We start from the raw sequence: 19,289 nt of genomic DNA, 5'->3' as shown, positions 1-19,289 counted from the left end.
AATTTGTATTGCCAACTACTTTTACTACTTAGTATTTCCCTTAGCCTTAGCCTAGTTGTTGCCTCATTATGTGCACTATTCAAAACACTTGAAAGCTGTTTCCGCGTACGAGAAACTCGAACTAAAATTGCGCCTCATAAAGCGCACAATTAAACGCCCATTAATCAAGCGCTTGATGACGACAACGACAAGTTGCATGCAACAAAAAACATAAAAAAGAAAGCAAAGGCAAGAAAAATGTGGGCTGGCAACAATTGCTGCAAAATCACTTGGAAGTGAAACTTTTGAGAGCGAGAGAGGAACACACATACACTGAAAACTATTTGCTGCTTTAATCGGAAACGGAAACAGGCTGACAGTCGGCAGTTAGGCAGGCAGTCAGCCGGTTGACAGTCAATCGATAGATGAGTCTTCGCTCTGTGCTGTGCTGTATGTGTGTGTGTGTGTGTGTATTGGAGGCAGGGCCGCACTTAGTTTTGCCGCACAATCAAAGCGGAAGTCATTTTCGTACGTTAATTGACAACAAGCCGAGCAGGAGAGCTGCAGAGTCGAGCAGTGGAAGCCAAACGCAGTCAGCCGGCACCAATAACGATGACGCTGACGCTGACGTTGATGGTGTCGCTGACGTCGTTGTCTATCAATCAATGTAACCCAAAGCCGAAAGCCAAACCGCCAGCGCTCCCACTCGTATTTGTTATATGACAAAAATAGTTTGAATAGTTTTTGCATTGTTGAGAGCGCTCTTATCTTTCTTTTTCCCTTTATTCCTTGTTTTAAATGCAAGCTTAATGAAGCTTTTGGCTTTGGCCGTATCGCTCAGTTTGTGCGCGATTGGTTTTTCGAGTGGGTTTCTTGGCTTGGCATATTGCCGCTGCTATAATTGAAACTGATTTGCGGCCTCTGTGTGTGCCCAAACTGCGTGGCAGACGAATTGGCAAATCTTGATGTAGTTCGGGCTGCCTGGGCAGAGTTTTGTGGTTAACTGGCAAATTGGTATAAACTTGTTAGCAGGACTCAAGGCTCCAAAGCTAAGCGAACAAGCAGTGGAAGACCTGCAAGCGTTTGCTAATGAAAAAGTCGCTGTTAGCAAATTAATTAAAAATTATTGTGTAACAATTTAAGGTCTTCGAATAATTTCTATTGCAAAAGTCGTTAATATGAAAATTTATTAATTGGATGACATAAACAAAATTATTGTAGAATATTTTGCATTAATTAAAAATTATTGCAGAAAAATTTAAGCTATTTGATCATTTTGCTATTGAAAATAATTTCCAAAATACGAATTAATAACAGAGATGTAAAGAATTCAATTCGCTCATAGAGGAAATCCAAATTAATTAAACAAATAAATTAATTTTGCATTAACTTAAAAATTATTGTAGAAAAATTTAAGCTATGTTGGCCATTTTGCTTATTGAAAATAATTGCCAAAATACGAATTAATAACAGAGATGTAAAAAATTCAATTTGCCCATATAGGAATTCCAAATTAATTAAACAAATAAATTCATTTTGCAATTATTAAAAATTATTGCTCATGTAGGAATTTCAAATTTAATTTAAAACAATTTTTTAGTAAAATATTATAAGCAAATAATTGCTTAAACTACGAATTAATAATACACAAAAATTAAATTATTTAATTGAATTAATTAAATTGTGATATTCTAAATTGTAGCACAATTTATATTATTATAGAAATTAATTTTTGCAAATGAAAAAACGCTCATATATTAATGCCAAATTAAAAAAAAATTATTTTAGTAAATTTATATTTTTACACATTAATTTTTATATTTTATTATATATTTTTCAATACGCATATGTACATATATATTCATATAATATTTTTGATTTTGCGCCACTTAAGCATTTAATTTGTTAAGCTTGGAAATGAAATTTTGCACACTTGTTTATAAGTATTGGATATTGTTATATTTTAATAATGATTGCGTCGCTTGTTTGAGGGACAATACTCGGCGTACTCCTCCCAGGTGCAGCCAGCCTTGGTGCAACATTCGTTTGTTATCGATGGCGCATCGGAGCGTCGACTGCGCAGCAACATGTTGGCATAGTTAACATGCAGCCAAGTCGAAGCGGCAGCAGCGGCTGTAAAATTAAAAATTTCTATACAACAATTTGTATTTTAAGTGCTTAGCTTGACCTACGATTATAGCTACGCTTGTTCACGCTCTCGTTGCCGCCAGCGCGTTTGCGATTGCGTCGCGTTAGCCTGTAGATATCCTTTTCGCAGGCCCAGTAAAGCTGACGCAATAATTTGTCACGGCAACGCGAATGCGTCTCACGATGCCAAACGTTCTCCCAATCCGATTGCGAACTGTGAGGCGAAGTAGAAAGTTATATAAAATAATATTTAAAAAATATTTTGGGCTGTCAAACAATTTAAAATCAGGCTCAAAACCACATCAAGCATATTTTAAACGAATATAAGATAAGATCCAGAGAAAGCATAAATGTTGTCAGATATATATTTCTCTTTTATATGGCTAGACTTAAAATCTCAAGAAATTGTTTTTTATTAAACTTATTAACAATTAACAACATATTTCGAGCAATATAATTGAAAATAAATCTTTGTGCTCAAAATTTCAAGCTGAAGGATATTTCTGTGGCTTCTTGATTATTTTATTTACACTGGCTAAGAGATATCCTTACTATCCCAAATTTTTATTGAATATTTTTTTTATATAAACTTGGCGAATTTGCATAGCAAGGGGGTAATAAAGAATGAATTAAATTATTCTAGGGCGTCACAGAATTTACAATTAAACTCAAATCAACTTACAATTAGCTTCAAGCTGTTAGCATGAGATTCATATTTATATTTTAGAGGCAATGGCTAAAGCCTTAAAAATTATATTTTATTTACTTTTAGTCACAAAAACAAAATATTCGCAGCAATATTGCAAATTGCGTAGCAAGGTATAAAAATTTATTAAATTATTCTACTGTGTCACAGAATTTAAAATCAGCCTTAAATTAACACAAATTTAGCTTCAAGCTGGTTTATATTTCTCTTTTAGAGGCAAGATGTTATTTTTAGAAATTTAATTTAAGCAATGAAAGTCTCATCTGCTAAGCTTGATATATTTAAGAACTAAAATTTCTAGAGATTTCTGTTGGACATTCCTGATTTTTTATTATCACTAGGCTTGAAGATCTTTACTTGCTGCACCTCCTCACTTACTTAAATTCTTCGTAGCTTTCACTTACCGCTCCCGAAACAGCAGCTCGAGTCCCTCCTCGGTATGCTGCAGTGCATCGTTGGGCGTTTGGAGTAGCTGCAATGCCAGCAGCAGCATTGCGCCTCTTAGTGTCCAATTGCGTGAACTTAGCTGTAACTGCTGACTCATCTTGCACTAGTTCGAAATAGTCAGTTGTGTTTCTCGTGTGTGTTGTGTGCGCTTCTAACGCTGGACCGCGTTCAACTGACTGCTGGCTGAATGCGGCGCTGGCGTCAACACCTCGGCGTTTGCATAATTAAATAAATTCCAGTATCCACCAGTGCTCGGAGTTTATTTGAACTAATGAAGCCAACAACCCACGTTCTGCTGCTTATTGCCTTGTTTATATATTGTTGACATACAAAACAAACATAAAGTTTACCAACTTACGATTTTTATTGCAAAATTGTGCGCGCCCACAGACAAAGCTACAGAGCAGTAGAGATAGCAAACGATAGCGAGAGTCCTTTTTTGCTAAACAGAAATATTCTCGCATAAATTGTAGCGTTTACCTGTTGCTGCTGCCCAGAGTTGCTGCAACTAAGAAAAAATAGATAAGGGAAAAAATTTTAAATATAGAATTTTTCTATAAAGCAAATTAATAAGATTTAAAGCTAAAAATATATTAAAAAATGCAATTGAATGCGTATGTTTTTTTTAAGATTTTTCTAATATTTTTTTTATATAAATAAAGCTTAAAATAAATATTACCAAACAAGTTCAATGTTTCTTTATGCGCATTTATTTTTTATAGTTTGCTCTACTATTTTATTAATTTTTCTATAAGGCAAATGAGCGACTTTTGAAGTTAAAAATAAATATAACAATAAATTCGTTGAGTTTATATTCTTCGCATTTATTTCTTGTAGCTTTCTATTTTTTTTAACATATTTATTATAAAGCAAATAAGCGATTTTGTTATCTTAATAATAAATGCAACAAAAAAATGTTTAATTAATAATTTTGTGCATTTATTGTTCAAAGTTTTCGCTATTTTTATTATTGTTTATACATATTGATTGCTACTAATGTAAATTCGTATTGGATTCTTGTATTTTTACACTGATTACATATTCGAGGCAGTTTGAGGCTTTGCATTTTGGCTTTTGTGGCCGCTTTTGGCGGATGTGTGTGGCTCATTATCAATGCACAGTGGGGTAAAAATGTATGCATGTCACTTGCCATTATAGCAAAAAACAATGCGCTATAGTCTTTGCCAACGGTTGGATGGATATATAATATATATAGTATGACCTACTGCGGCAACAGTCGACATCAACTGCATTTTAAAATAAACGTATTGCGAATTGCAGCCATTTTGTTTTGTTGTTCACTCACTCTCGCTCTCTCGCTCTTGCTCTTGCTCTTTCTCTTTTATGCACTGACATACAGTCTGTCAGGCTGTCTAACTGTCAGTTGTGCTATATGCATATGTATTGGTATGCTGCGTACGCTGAATCGGCATTATTTTGTGTTGCATACACCAGGGGGCACGTTCGTGTTAAAACTGCAGCTATGAACAACAAACTGCCGCTTGCTATGCTAACTACAGTGGGCAATTTTAGCAAAATACCGCCACAAAAATTTAAAAAATAAATTAACTTTTTATTTATAATGTAATTGATTGACATTGCTTTTTAAGCCAAAACTTTAGCGTATAGAATTAAATATAAATTCGACGCCATTTGGCGCGCGTTCGCTCTTTATTAAGAGCAGTCATCATCTTAGTTTAACAAGCTGATAAACGACATTTGTTTTAGCAATTGTTCAATTCTTCAATGCAGCCAATTGCCGCTGCTGATGAGCCTACAGCAAAGAAGAGAGAGAGAGCGCATATAACAAAGAGTCTGCAGCAGAGTTGGTAGTTTAGCCTTTTTTTTGAAGCTGGCTATTTTTTAAACCGCGCTAAAATTGAAAGAGATACAACAAAATAAAGAGAGTGAGCAGAGTAAGAAGCTGCCCTAGCGCGGCATGAGGTGAGTAAAAAATAATAATTTAATAAAAATAATAATAATAAAAGTAATAAAATGATAATAATAAATAAAAAATAATAAATAATAATATTTGTAAAAATAATAAATAAAAATCGACACTAAAGTATTATAATTAAAAAATAGAAGAACTGCTCAAAAATATAAATTTAATAATAAGTTTTCTCATTATACATAATTACAAAATAATTATATTTAACTAGTAAGCAAAGCTTTAAAGCAAAAATAATATATTGTTTATTCATTGACTATGAGTACCAAGAAGTTAAAAATAATTATTTGCATTAAATAATTGGCAACAAAACCCAAAATAAATGTTTTGTTATTTTTACTATATAACATTAATCATTATTTAACAGCTAAAGTTCAGTTAGTTGTTCATAGTTATTTTCTTATTGTTAGCTGCTATATATCTATTAAAAATTCGGCAGCACTACTGATATGACAAGTTTCTCTTAACCTTTGCTCTCAGTACATTGCAGACTTTGCATTTTTTTCGCGCTGTAAAAATTCAAACGTTGACTGACTGCAGCTCTGCCATTTTCAACTATATAGTTGAACGCTTGTGTGTGTGTGTTGTGTGCGTGTGTGTGGTGGCTTTACGGCTTCAAATTAAACTAATTTTACGAAAATTGCTCAACGCAGCGTGGCTCGTTGCTTTTGTTTTATTTCGCTTTGCTTCTGCTTTTGTTTAACACGACGACGACTACAACTCAATTCTAACCATTTTGTTTTCGCATTTTCATTTCTTTTTTTTTTCTGCTGGTTTTCTGGTTTGGTTTGCTGCCGTTTGTTTTCAGCATCATTATTTGATTGAGCATTGTGATGCGCGCAGCTGTCCCACCACCCAGTAGACTACGCCGGAAATTGATTTGTGCATTTTATGTCGCGCTTTTGTTATTGGCATTACCGCTATTAACACATGAGACTAACATGCCCAATGGCTATGCCAAAAATCTTTGTTGTTTATTAAGCGCAAATATTTTGCAAATATATAATGAAAATATTTGAATTTAAAGCTAAAAATATGCCAAATTGAAATACAATAAACGCATGGAATTTGAGGCATGATTAAAATGCATTTGATTGTAATTTAAAACTATGCAAATATACAAAGCATAATTACAAAGCATTCTTTTTAATTTGCAGTTATGCCTATTGTTTACATTTTTTGGTTACACAAGAATTTGATATTTCAATTACTTTAATGAAGAGCGCTGTTCGGTAAAGGAATTTGTAATTGATTGTAATATAGATTTATGATTGCAATAAAATGTATGCCAAATGTATGCGCAGCAAAAAAAAAAAACAAATAAACGCAATTGAAATGTATGCAAACGAAATATTTTTGCATTTTATTGGCACGTAAATTTGTATTAGTCTTTCCAGGGCAGCAACCAACGGAGTAAATCTGTCATTCTGTGTGGCCACAAAAAAAGGAAATAAAGGTTGAATATGTTCGGGCCTGCTTTGTCAGTTTTGTTAATTATTTTTTTTTTTGCCGCTTCAGTTCACATTCCTGCCTTCTAATTATGCTTTATTAAATTCTCATTGTGTGTGTGCGTATTAATGAAAACTCTGCCACAGACATGTGCCCTATATATTTTGTTTATTTATGATTATTGACAAGCGGCTAAAATTAATTGAGCTGCGCCTTGTCCTTGCCCTTGGAATTAATGAACATCAGCGCTAATGCCAAAGCAAGCTACACACACAGCTTTGTTATCTATCCCAACACACACACACACACATTACAAATTGACGCACATTTATAACACTTTCGCAAGTTAATCGCACTTCAGTCAATATGCGTGGCTAGTCACTTAGTTATTGTGATTATGCTCATTAGACTAAATGCTGGCTAATTTCTTTACAACACTCTAAAATGTGTGCTGGGCAAATTACAGTTCATTACTTTGTACTCAACTATATTGTTAAGGGTGCATATTTAAATATTTACTAACGCTTAGTGCTCTGCCCTTAGTATTGATTGGCTTGGCTGAGAATTTTTGCAGCAGTTCTTATACGAATTTTTGTATGAATTTTTAAACGACTCTGTGGTTAGCTATGAATTGTAGACTATATAATTATAAACAATATGCTGTTAGTTAAAGCGAAGTTTTGTATGCCAATTAGTCATAGGAATATAATTGAGTAGCCCTTGGCTAGCGTTTGTATATGTAGCCAAGTAGTTAAGCCATTATTTTTGTTAGCTAAAAATACTTTTGCTATTTTTATTTTTTAATTCAAATATTTATGAATTTTTATTGTTTGTAGTTTGCTAGCAAACTATTCCAAGTCTTATTTTTGATTTATTAAATAAAAATTCATGTGTTCTGATTTTTTTAAAATTTTTATTGAGCTTACATAGAATTCATAACTGACTATTACTTATTTAGTAGTTAAAAAATATTTTTGATACATAATATTAAATTAAATTTCATATTTTCTGCATTTTTTGTATTTTAATTTAGCTTACTTATTATAAAGTTTGAATTTATTTATTTTTACTAGTTAAAAAAAGTGTAAGATTTTTTTTTGATTTTATTTATTTTTATTTAGTTCCTGTAGAAAATCTACAAAATTGTTTTTTTATTATTTTTGGTATTATTTATTTTTTTGTAGTTAAAAAATACTTTAGATATTTTTGATTATATTTATGTATATTAAAAACAATTTTTTATAATTCCTTTATATTTTCTACAAAATTTTTTTTTTTTAGTTTTTTCTCATAAATCCTACGCACATTTATATTTTCTACGAAATATAATATTTCTAACATAAATAAAATAACGGATGATCATCAATTAGAAGTTTTAAACAAGTTTATATATTGAAATTTTATATTCAATATAAAGTTGCATTTATAATTAAGTTGTACAATTTTAGATATATAATATGAATTGCATTTAAAATTAAGTTGTAAATATTTTTCGCAATACCACCAAATTGTCGAAGCATGCGCTGCAAACAAAATATAAACATCGATCAATGCCTTTAATGATGTTTATGGCGAATCGTGGTTATGTGCAAGACTTGAAAGAAAACTTTAACAGTCGTAAATTCGTAACAAGCAAGGCTATGAAATTTAATAGCGGACAACACAAGAGAGAACTGGTCAAGAGCCTGAGACCACACAACACCCACACCCACTTCCATTTCCACTCCCACGCGCTCACTGGGGGGTTAACTGGTTTACCAATGCAATACGCAACTGTATTAGCTCACGTAAAGTATACGTATGTTGTTTTTATTCATATGTATGCTTGTATGTGTCTGTGTGCATGTCCATTGCAATGTTTTTCAACGTATTATTGACTTTTATAGCCGCGCCATGCGTCGTCTTTGGCTACTTGAGAGCGCTCAAATGGCCAAGCGTAGCAGCCCAACTACCTTAAGCTTAAGCTCGAGGCGTCTGTTTACATTTTCAACTATGTAATTCGTTGCATTTTATTGCACATACAGTGTGTGTGTGTGTATGTGTGTGTTAAAATATTTATAGCTAACGCTCGCTGTAGAGTTGCTGCTTTTTTGCAAAGTTTATCGAAGTGTTAAATGGGCCTGACCCCAGCATATTAACCCCAAGGCTACGCCCCGCTCTGCTCTGGGTTGAAGCTTGAAGCTTCAAGGCATTTTATCGAAATTTGTCACGCACCACATTTTGGGCTACGAATGGATTAATATCCCAGCGACAACAAAAGATTTTCATTTGTGTTTGGTAAAATGTTTTTGCGACATGAGTTGCATGAATGACAAACGGACGAACGGACGATTGACTGGACAAGAGAAATTCCTGCTATCAAACGCACGTGTTGTTGCTAATACCTGTAGATGAATCGAAAATGGATTTACTTTTACTTTTGTGACAATTGTTTGTTGTTATCGTTATGCGGCATTATAGTTTTAGTTTTGAGCTGCTTACGCTTAGTTATATTTGTGATATAAGTGAAGCAATTTATAAATGACAAAAAAGAATAAGGGAAAGTTGTTTGAGACTTGATATAAATTGACAAGATTTGGTTTTAGTGAGGTTAGCAATATATCCAATTAAATTGTTGTAAAATTAAAAAAAAATGTGCAACTATTTTTGAAAGTTTGCTATGCTATTTTATTACATTTTTTATAATATTTTAAGATAAATACAAAATTTAAATGACAAGATTTTGTTTAGTTTTGCTTAGCAAGCTTAGATCAACGGATTAAATAAAATTCTTGTAAAATGAAAAAAAAGAATGCGTAACTATTTTTAAAGTTATTTGTTACATTTTCTATGATAATTTAATATTTAGCAGTAAATTTATTGGCAAAAGATATAAAAAGTTTGCTTCAAATGAATTTTTAAACATTTTCTTTTTTTGTTATAGATTTTGCTAACAATAAATTTTAGTAATATTAAAATAAATATGCAACTTTAATTTGCAACTTGCAATAATTGTATTTATATTTATTGCTGACTATTAAATTTTATATATGCATGATGAACTAAATTATTTGGAAATTTATAGGCACAAAATCTTCTCGTGGGTATTCCAGCAAATTAAATATATATATGTTATATACAAATTGTTGCTGCTCTTTCAAACTCGCAAGCAAATTACGCTGCTCAATGCTCTTAAAACTCTGAAGCGTTAAAAATTCGTTTAACTGATAAGGCGACTGCCGAATTGGCTGCTGCTCATTTCACAGCCACTCGACAATTCTAATAATTTAGAAAAGCTGCATCGACACTTTTTCGAAACTGTGAGCGTAAGTGGGGCCCGTTGCCAACTCGATCGATCGATCGATTTGCTGTTGTTGTTGTTGTTGTTGTAGTTGCGCTTATCAATTTCGAAAATAGCAGCATGCTCGTCGTTTGGCTTTATCTCCCGCACACTCAGCTGCTCTCTGTTCAGGGGCCGCCTCTTAATTCGATCAGCGGCGGCATTATCAATGTAGAAAAAAATAAAATTTAGTTTGTCAGCGTCTGTTGTCTTGATAACGTTAACGTTTCCCATATACATTCACTACTTATACTCTCTATATATCTTTCGTATATTTTGTCTGTGTCTCTGCATCGTTTTGTGCGTCTAAAAAAATATTTAAATAAATAAAAAGTGTTTAAAAGCAATTGCCAGCAGTCAACTCGTTACGCTTATGTCATTACGTCTCTCGTAACGTGTTAAACGTCAACGTAACGTGTGTGTTTACGTCGTCTCTTTAAAGTGTTTTTGTTTTTGCTTTTATTGTGTGGGCTCTCTATCTATTTTTAATATAAAACTTAAAATCAATACAAAGCTTTCTTAATATACAAAATTTTGTTTTTATATGTGAGTACGGTTATTTAGTTTTTAAGTTGTAATTTCAATTTTGCTGCAATTGTTATTGATAATGAACTTACGGTGCAGTTTATAAAAATCAACCTTGTTGTACTTTTTATTTTTTTTGCTGTTTTATATGTATTTGTGTGTATTGCGTGTATTTTTATTGTTGTTATTTTATTGTTGTATTTTTATTTTGTATGTTATCTGCGCTTTTGCTGTCTGTCTATATGTCTATATAAAATCTCTTCAACAATGCAATGTTTATATAAAACTTTATTTTATTTGGTTGTTATTGTTGCTGCCCCCGGTGGCAACACATGTTGCCTCTAATTGAATTGTTCGCTGGAAAAGCTTAAAGTTGTTTTTTAATCAGTTTGGCTTTTAGCTACAATTCTATAAGCTGGAACACACATATTTTAATTATTTATTTTTGCGGTAATTTCATTTCATTTAATGCAAATGTCAGTTTCATTGATTTATTTATTGTATTGCATACATTAAAAACAATTATCGCTAAATATATGTATAATAAATTAAAGCTACAGCTGCATAATAAAAATAATACAATTACATTTTATTGCCACAAAATTTAATTCATTAGCATAAAATTTATTGTCATTAAAGTGAGTTACTTATTTTGTATTACATAAAAAAAAATACATGTCTTATTTTTATGTTTTATTTTATTTAAATAAATTTTCTAACAATTTTTTATAAATTAGTTTTAGCATTTAATGCGAAAATCAAATGGAGGAATAATTTTCCTTTAATGCAAAATATTATATAATAAAATTTTTATATTAAATTAAAGCTCTAGTTAATAAATTTATATTTTACTGTAGAAAATTAAAACATAAATATTATTTATATATATTATTTTTTAATTTCACTATTATTTTTATTATTATTATTTTTATTATATTATTTTTTATTAATAATTATTTTATTATTATTATAGATATTTTATTATTAATTTTAATTATTATTGTATTACTATTTTTTTATTTTTTTATTATTATAATTTATTTTTCTTTTAATCTCTTTAATGTGCATAATTTCTCATAATTTAACAATTTTAGTTTTTGTGCATATATATTATTTTTCTCTAATTTCTGTTAATATAATTTGCATATAATTTTCCACTAAAGCAAATCTCAGCACTTGAACTAATTTTTACTACTTGCTTTGCATAATTTTTAGCAATTAATGCTCATAATTTATAGCGTGTCGCTCTAGCTAATTAATTAAATTATAATTACGCATAAACAGCAGTAAACAATTTGTGCTAACCTGTTGCATAAATAATAGCGCTAACAAAGGCTTAAATAGCAGGCGCTGCTGCTTGCCCTGGCCAATAAATATAAAAGCCAAGCAGCCAAGACAAGTTGTCTATGTGTGTGCGTGTTGACAAATAGAAGTTTCTAATGCCAATAACTGCGAGCATAATCATATTATTTATGAGTTTTCCCAGCCATAGCGAAGCTGCTTACAATTTTCTAGCTGCGCTCGCAGTGGGCGTGGGGCGTGGCGCATATAAATTGCAATAGAAATTGAAAGCAAGCAGCATGTTTTTTGCTTTTTGTTTGCTTGTCTTTTATTGTTTATACGTTGTCTTGTTGACTTCAGTAATATGTGTATTAAGTGCGTCTCGCTCTTTCGCTTTCTCGCTCACACTCTTTCTCTCTCTATGTTGTACTTTTTGCTTGTTAACATATGTTTTGCTTGTTGTCTATTGTAACTTTTACACAACTGACACGTCAAACTGATATTAATGATGTTGCGCATACGCCACGTATGACAATTATGTTGAACCCCTTAAGCCTTTTGCATACTTTTTAATAAAATTATAAATTATAAGCTCACAAGCGCGCGCTTGAAATAAGTTTTTAGCCCCAAACTCACAATATCCTCATCATCAAACAAAACAATAACCAACTTAAGCTGGCGGGCAGGTGAGTAAACTTGGCTCTCAACTTTTGCTGGACCAGCGCCCGCCCACCCCCAGCCCACACCCATTGCACATTGTGGCGGTGCGCATAAACAACAAGTTGGAACATTGTGAAAATATTGTAGCAAAAGTTGCATAATTGCTTTTGAGCTTTGCTTGGCAACTTTTGATATGCCTTAATTAAGTTTGTCTGCATTCAAATATTTATAGGCCGCAAAATAGCCAAAAGGGAGCCACTCGACTCGACTCGACTCTCGAACTCGACATTCCCAAATGGAAATGTTAATGGGTGAACGCAACAGAAATAGTTTGTTGGCCATATAATTAGACCGAGAATAGCATTTCAAGTTTGAACACTAATGCGTTTGGGATTAGGGTGCAGCTTGCCAATTTGCATAGCTATGCTCGCAAATTAATTAAATAATATTTAATGAATGAATAATATTTATTAATTGCGCACAAGGGAGCAATCATAAAAAAATTGAAAATGAATTATACAGCAATAAAAAAAAATTATTGATTACAAAAAATTTATTAAAGTGATGAAAAATATTTCAATGAGCACAATAAGTAAAAAAAATTTATTTATAAATGGAAACGAACTGTTGAGTCTTAATTATCAATAAACAACAACTCGAAAATTGAATAATAAAATAATAAAAATGATTAACGAAATTTATTAACATTAATATTAAAAATAAATAAACAAATATTAAATGAGGGACATAAATTATAGCACAGCTGGAAATTATATAATAAACATCAACTGAAAATTAAATAATAAAATAATAAAAATGAGTAAAGAAATTTATTCAATTTAATATTAAAAATAAATAATAAAATATAAAAATGAGAGCGCGCACACATGTCAAATTAATATTTTAAAAATAAATAAATATTATGAATGTTGAATAAAGAAATTTATTTTTAGTAATAATAATAAAAAAAATATATTAAATAGGAGAAATAAACTATAGCATAGCAAATATTATATTATTAAATATTAGCAAATCACTGAAATATTTATAAAACTTTAAGCGCATTGAAAAATCGAAGTTAATCTTAAACATCTAAGCAAAAGCTTTATAATAAAAGAAAATATTTTTAATACATTTATATGTATACAGCTTAAAAGAAATTACTGAGCCTACAGTTGGATACAAATCACTGCAATAAAATAATAAATAACCATTTGTAATTTTCCAATAACCATAGCAATCAATTTAAAAATCAATTGCAGGCATTTAAGTATGCCTACCTGACTTAGCTGACAAATTGTACTACGAAATACAATTTGAGAGACACGCACGTGAGAATTGTTAAAATGGGCAGGCAACACTCGAGAAATTGTTTGATTGTATAGCGTATAGAGTGTGTCATTTAAAAACAATTTGATTAAAATTTAAATAGCTAAAAGTTGTGCCAAGAAAGTCATTTGCTAAAATTGGCAGTGAGGACGACGACGACGACGACGACGAAGAAAGAAAAAGTAAACTTGCAAAACACGCAAAGCTAAAATACGAAAAGAAAATACAAAGATACTTTCAATCGAGCTGTAAATTGCTGGCAAGCTGCCAAAAGTTAACATAGAATGAGCTTAAGAGAGAGGGAAAGAGAGTGAAGGAGAGCCTCAATAAATACAATTGTTTTTTCTAATCAATTAAGTGTAGAGCTCTGCCGCGCATATCGTGAGATTTTTCATAGCCAAGCTACACGTATATGTAACTAATAAATAAATAACGAGCATTCAGCTGTACACACAGCTAAAGTGATTAATTTTGTTGCCAGCTGCCTGTTGCAATTTTCATTTTCAGCCAGCGCCTGATAAGAAAACTTTTTGCGCCAAGTGTGAATCAACACATGGCAGACAAACTCCAGCAACTAATCCTTGAGCGACGAGTAGACACAATGTCAATAACCAACTACTACAACTACATTATGCTCATCATCATTATTAACTTTTATTGTTGTGCTGCCGCTGCTGCTGGCTGAAACAATAAACAAAGCAAAACAACAAGAACAAGAACAACCAACATTATCGCACATCATTATCTCGTTGTCATTCAGCCCGCGCGCGTTTGCTAAGCTTTAAAACAAAAACAGCAGCAGCAGCAGTTAGGCATAATTTAAAGTAGATATTTTGGTGCTAGGGATAAATACCCTGTAGTATGTATATAGCTAAGCCAAAGGTAGCTAGGCTTGTAGTTGCTGTCAAAGCTAAAATAAATGAATAGCAATATATATTTAAAAAAAAAGTAATGTAAATAAAAATTATGAATCTTAATTTGCATTAATTATAATATTTTTTTACATTACAATTTATGCTTTTAAGCTTCCTTTATAGTAGACAAACGCTTGTTAGTGTGGAATTTATTATTAAATGAAATAAATAAAAATGCTCAAAAATTCGAATTACATTTTTATTGGAATTTTTAAGCTTTCAATAGGCTGTAAGTTAACGAAATTACAATCGATTTATGAGTTTTGAACGTCTTTATGCACATGTGATGAAATGAGAATAAAACTTGCAATTCAAATTTGAAAGTTTTAAAATTTGTATTTTGGCTTAAAAATTCTTTCAAAAATACTAAAAATGTTAGAAAGTTGTAATAATTCTAAATGTAATAATGCAACTTTATTTTTAGCAACAATACGAGCATACAACAGTGAATTGTTGAATTAATTGAAAGGTTATTAACAAAGAAACTAATGCAGCCAATCTGCTTTTGTTTTTAATTTAAACTTTAAGCAGCTGTAACACAGCAAAAATATTTACGATTGAGGTGGATTTACACAATTATAATAATGCAATTTTCTATATGTTAAAATTTTGCTTTTGTGCAGTTTTATTTTATTTTTGGGAATTAAATATAGAAAGAATAGAATCTACCTAAACTTTATTTGTTTCTTTTGCATTAAAATTGTTTTTATAAAAGTTAGCAATATATTTTAATAGCTTTGAAGCAGTATTAAAAAGATTTTAGCAATAAATACGAAATTGTTGAGTTGTTGCTGCATTGCTCTTCGCCTTTTAAGCTAGAACCAAAATTCTATTATTCTTGTTACTTATAATAATTATTGTTGTCAAGTTATTCAATATATTTTAATTGAAGCAGCCAAAGTCGCTTTATTTTTAATAATTATTCTAATTAGAAATTTTTGAGTTCTTGTTGAATTGTTCTTCGCCTTTTCAGTTAGAACATTCCTTACTGGCCTTAACTACTTACAGGGTATAATTGTTCACTCACACTCAGTTACAGCTACGGCCTGTTTTTAAGATGGCTCTATAACTGTATTTTACATTGCTCTCGTTTTGAAGCTGCTGCCATCATTATTGTTGTTCTTGTTCTTGTTCTTGTTGTTGCTTGCTTTATTTTTCTGTTTAGTTTAGTTTTTATGAGCGTCATTATTTTCGCTTGCCATGGTGCTAAGCATCTTAAGTGCCGTCATCTCAACTTTTCGGTGTATGTATGTGTGTGTGTGTGTGTGTGTGTTTGCATAGGCGACAAACATCATTTGACGGCTTATAATTCAACTTTTGCCTGTTAGTTGTGAAAACAACTTAATAAGAAGGCTAAAAAGTTAAAATGCAAGTAAAGATAAAATTTTGTGGCTTAAACTTCACTTGTGGCATTAATTGCTTAAGCTGTTTGGCTATATATAAACTGCTTAGATTTTATTAAACGTATTGAATTTAAATTCACAACTTGCTGCGCATATAGAAATTAACTGCTTTATACATTTACTTGGCTCATAATTTTATTAAGAGTCTTAGCAGACGCTGCATAATGTTTCAAATTAATGTCAAACCGATTTTACTTGTATTGTTTAAAAAATCAGATTGTGTAGCGTACATAATATTTTATAAAAAAAAAAGTACAATTTCGGCAAATTAGTGGCAAAATTCTTAGTGTGTTTACTTTTCGGCCGTATCGCGTCACAATTTCAAATAAATAATCTATTAAACAAAAAAAACATTAAAAAATCAATAAAAATACACTTATGTGTATGTGTGCGCAACATACATATAAGCTTAAATAATCAAGCCTTCAAATCAAAATAAAACTCAAATAAAAAAAATAAACAAAATTCTTTTGTTGTTGCCAATAGACCAAAAGCAGCTAAACAATTCTTTTAATTTCTACGTGCTAAATTTTGCAAGTTATATGAAAATCTATCAAGTCAAAATTATTACCCTTTGGGCCACATTCTGAGAACGGTTGTGCATGGTTATGAAACAAATTCGCCTGCAAGTAATATCAAAATAGAGGTGAGTGTCGTCAAGTGTATTTATAAGTGAGTGGCGCCTTTTTTTGTGTGCAGAGTGTGCTTGAAGCTATTTAATTGCCGTTTTTGAGCTTATTTCTTATACACTTTAGATACGCAGATTGTTGAAAAGGGTATGCTGAAGTTGGAAGTGTCAAACTAAGCAAAAGAGCAACGAATTGAATAAGCAAAGCAAGCAAGTTAGTTGGACTCGCTTATTCTTGAATCTGCTAACAAAGTATATACTTTAGTCGGCTGCACTTTGTTTTGCTACTTTAGTATCCAAGAAAACGTTCAACGAATTCAGTTATCAATGTGTTTATGTTAGTTGGAGCTACCGACTTGCTTAAGTATAAGCAGCTTACGCTAACAAAGTATATAGTTTAGTCGGGAGCAGTCTTAAGCTATTACGCTGCTTTATACGCTGAAAGATCGAACAACGCATAGACTTTGAAGTTGCCAATTTATGTTCATCGACTTGTTTATACTAGTCCCCGGTTAGCTTGAATTTTTCAACAAAGTATATAATTAAGTCGCGGCCAGTCTGATTTGCTACCTTACCCGCTAAGAGTTCGAAAATTGTATCGACGAAATTGTTGCGTCCATCGACTTGCCTACGAAAATTACTTTGAATTTTATAACAAAATATGTAGCCTAGTCGGATTCAGAAACATTTTTGGCTTTACCTGCAACAAGCTCAAGCAACAAATAGACTTAGCAAAGTATATTAATTAGTTGTAGTTGTTGAATATATGTTCATCGACTTGCTTATACTAATCCCAGCCCATTTTGAATTTTTCAACAAAGCGTATTGTTTAATCGAGGACAGCCTTAAGCAATGGCTGGTTGCTGCTTTACACGCTGAGAGATCGAACATCGCATTGCCTTAGCAAAGTATATTTATTAGTTGGACAGTCTTATACTAAAAGCAGCTAACTTTGAATTTTATAAGCAGTGCCTAACCTCAGTCTTAGCAAAGTATATTTATTAGTTGTAGTCATCGACTTTGCTTATACTAAACGCAGCTTAGCTTGAATTTTATAACAAAGTATATAGCTTAGTTGGGTTTGCGTCAAACGCTTTGCTTGCTTTGCCCGCAGGTGTTGTAAGCTAACAAACGTTGCTGCTCTCATGTGTGCGCGTCTCTAGTTATATCCTGTACTGGACTTGAGCCAACTCGTTCCTTCTCTTTCACTCTCGAGTGCTAACTAATTTCATCGGCAGCGTCTGCTGCGCTCTCTGCTCTGTGTGTGTGTGTGTGCGCTTACGTTTTTCTTTTGGTGTCAGCAACATTTCTTCAATTGGTTTCGTTTTGCCGCCTGTTCTGTTGCCTCGATGTCCTTTATGAGCTGCACTTGTGTATCCTGTCCTGCTGTTGACTCGCCAGCCAATTCCCTTACTACTTTTTTTTTTGGCCAAGTCATTCAATACTTGGCTCTGCTCTTGGCGCCACACTGCTACTAATGCTCATATGATCTGCTGCTGCTTCTGCTGCCTGCATCGCATTTTTATGGCACTTGCTGTTTACTTTTACCGGTTGCAGTTGCAGTTTCCAGTTTGCTTGTTATTTTCTTGCTTAGGTATTTTGCCCAGCAGCTGCTTGTATTTTTTTATTTTTATTTAGTTTAGTTCAAGTTTAGTTTTATTTGGCACTCACCTAGGTTTGTGTCTCATTTGGCTCGTAACATTTAGCCTTAATGTTTACGACGCTTGAAATTGAGCTGTGTCCTCTCTCACTCGCTTATGTTGTGCAGTGTACTTAACTGCCAGAGCCAGCAGGACGTGCAATTGCTTAGTGTCCCTATAAATATTAACCAGGCATTTGAAGTTTTAATGGAATTTGAAAAAATAGCAATTGATGGCCAGCAATTAATCGAGTTGACACTAAGAACATGAGCAAGCAATTTAGCTAAATAAATATTTTAAATATTCATTTGGCTTTTAAATTGCGAGTTTCAAGTCTAACAAGTTTATGCCGATAGCATTCTAGATATTGAGAATTGGTTTCAAACAATTAATAGAAATAGCAAAGTTTGTATCTTTAAAAAAAATATGCAAAAATTGAAAAGTTGAGTTTTTTAAGATGATTCAGAGCTTGTTTAATTACCAAAAGCTTATAAATATTTTTTTTATCTAAATTAATATAACTAGGAAGTTAATTCCGATTGTATTTTTGATATTGAGAATTAGTTTCACACAATTAATAAATATAGGAAAAAATTTCGCATTAACAAATCTTTGAAAAGAAAATTAAAAAAAAAATATTTGAGAAAAAGAAAATTGAAAAAAAATCGTTGAGAAAAAGAAAGTTAAAAAAAATCTTTGATAAAAAGAAAATTCAAAAAAAAATCTTAAAAAAAAATCTTAAAAAAGAAAAAAATTTAAATAAAATTTTTTGACATTTTTAATTATTGCGTTTCCTATACTAATATTTTAGTTCCATAAAGTATATAATATATTTATTATTTAAATTATTTCAAGCTTAAGATTATGTGAATATTTCATTTAGTTTTATTTTAAGTTGCTAATATCAATA

At 31.5% G+C, this 19,289-nt stretch overlaps 1 protein-coding gene across 3 annotated transcripts; it reads right to left on the bottom strand.

Annotated features, from left to right (window-relative positions):
• Positions 1-1,889: 1,889 nt before the first annotated feature.
• Positions 1,890-16,311, bottom strand: LOC108600756 (probable insulin-like peptide 7). Of its 3 annotated transcripts, none has more exons than XM_017988526.2 (5): positions 15,715-16,311; positions 3,639-3,788; positions 3,238-3,586; positions 2,172-2,341; positions 1,890-2,112 (listed from the first exon to the last, which is right to left on the bottom strand). In XM_017988526.2, exons 3-5 carry the CDS (start codon positions 3,375-3,377, stop codon positions 1,943-1,945), a joined length of 480 nt encoding a protein of 159 aa, XP_017844015.1. In that variant the 5' UTR covers positions 3,378-3,586; positions 3,639-3,788; positions 15,715-16,311; the 3' UTR covers positions 1,890-1,942. The 3 variants fall into 3 exon arrangements, with proteins under 3 accessions (XP_017844015.1, XP_017844007.1, XP_017844024.1); XM_017988518.2 differs by having other exon boundaries at positions 3,238-3,575; XM_017988535.2 differs by having other exon boundaries at positions 3,238-3,575; positions 15,736-16,311.
• Positions 16,312-19,289: the final 2,978 nt, after the last annotated feature.

Source organism: Drosophila busckii, chromosome 2L (assembly GCF_011750605.1).
Source record: "Drosophila busckii strain San Diego stock center, stock number 13000-0081.31 chromosome 2L, ASM1175060v1, whole genome shotgun sequence".
Lineage (NCBI taxonomy): Eukaryota > Metazoa > Arthropoda > Insecta > Diptera > Drosophilidae > Drosophila > Drosophila busckii.
Note: the sequence above shows the minus strand (reverse complement) of the source record. Positions and strands in the feature narration are given on the sequence as shown.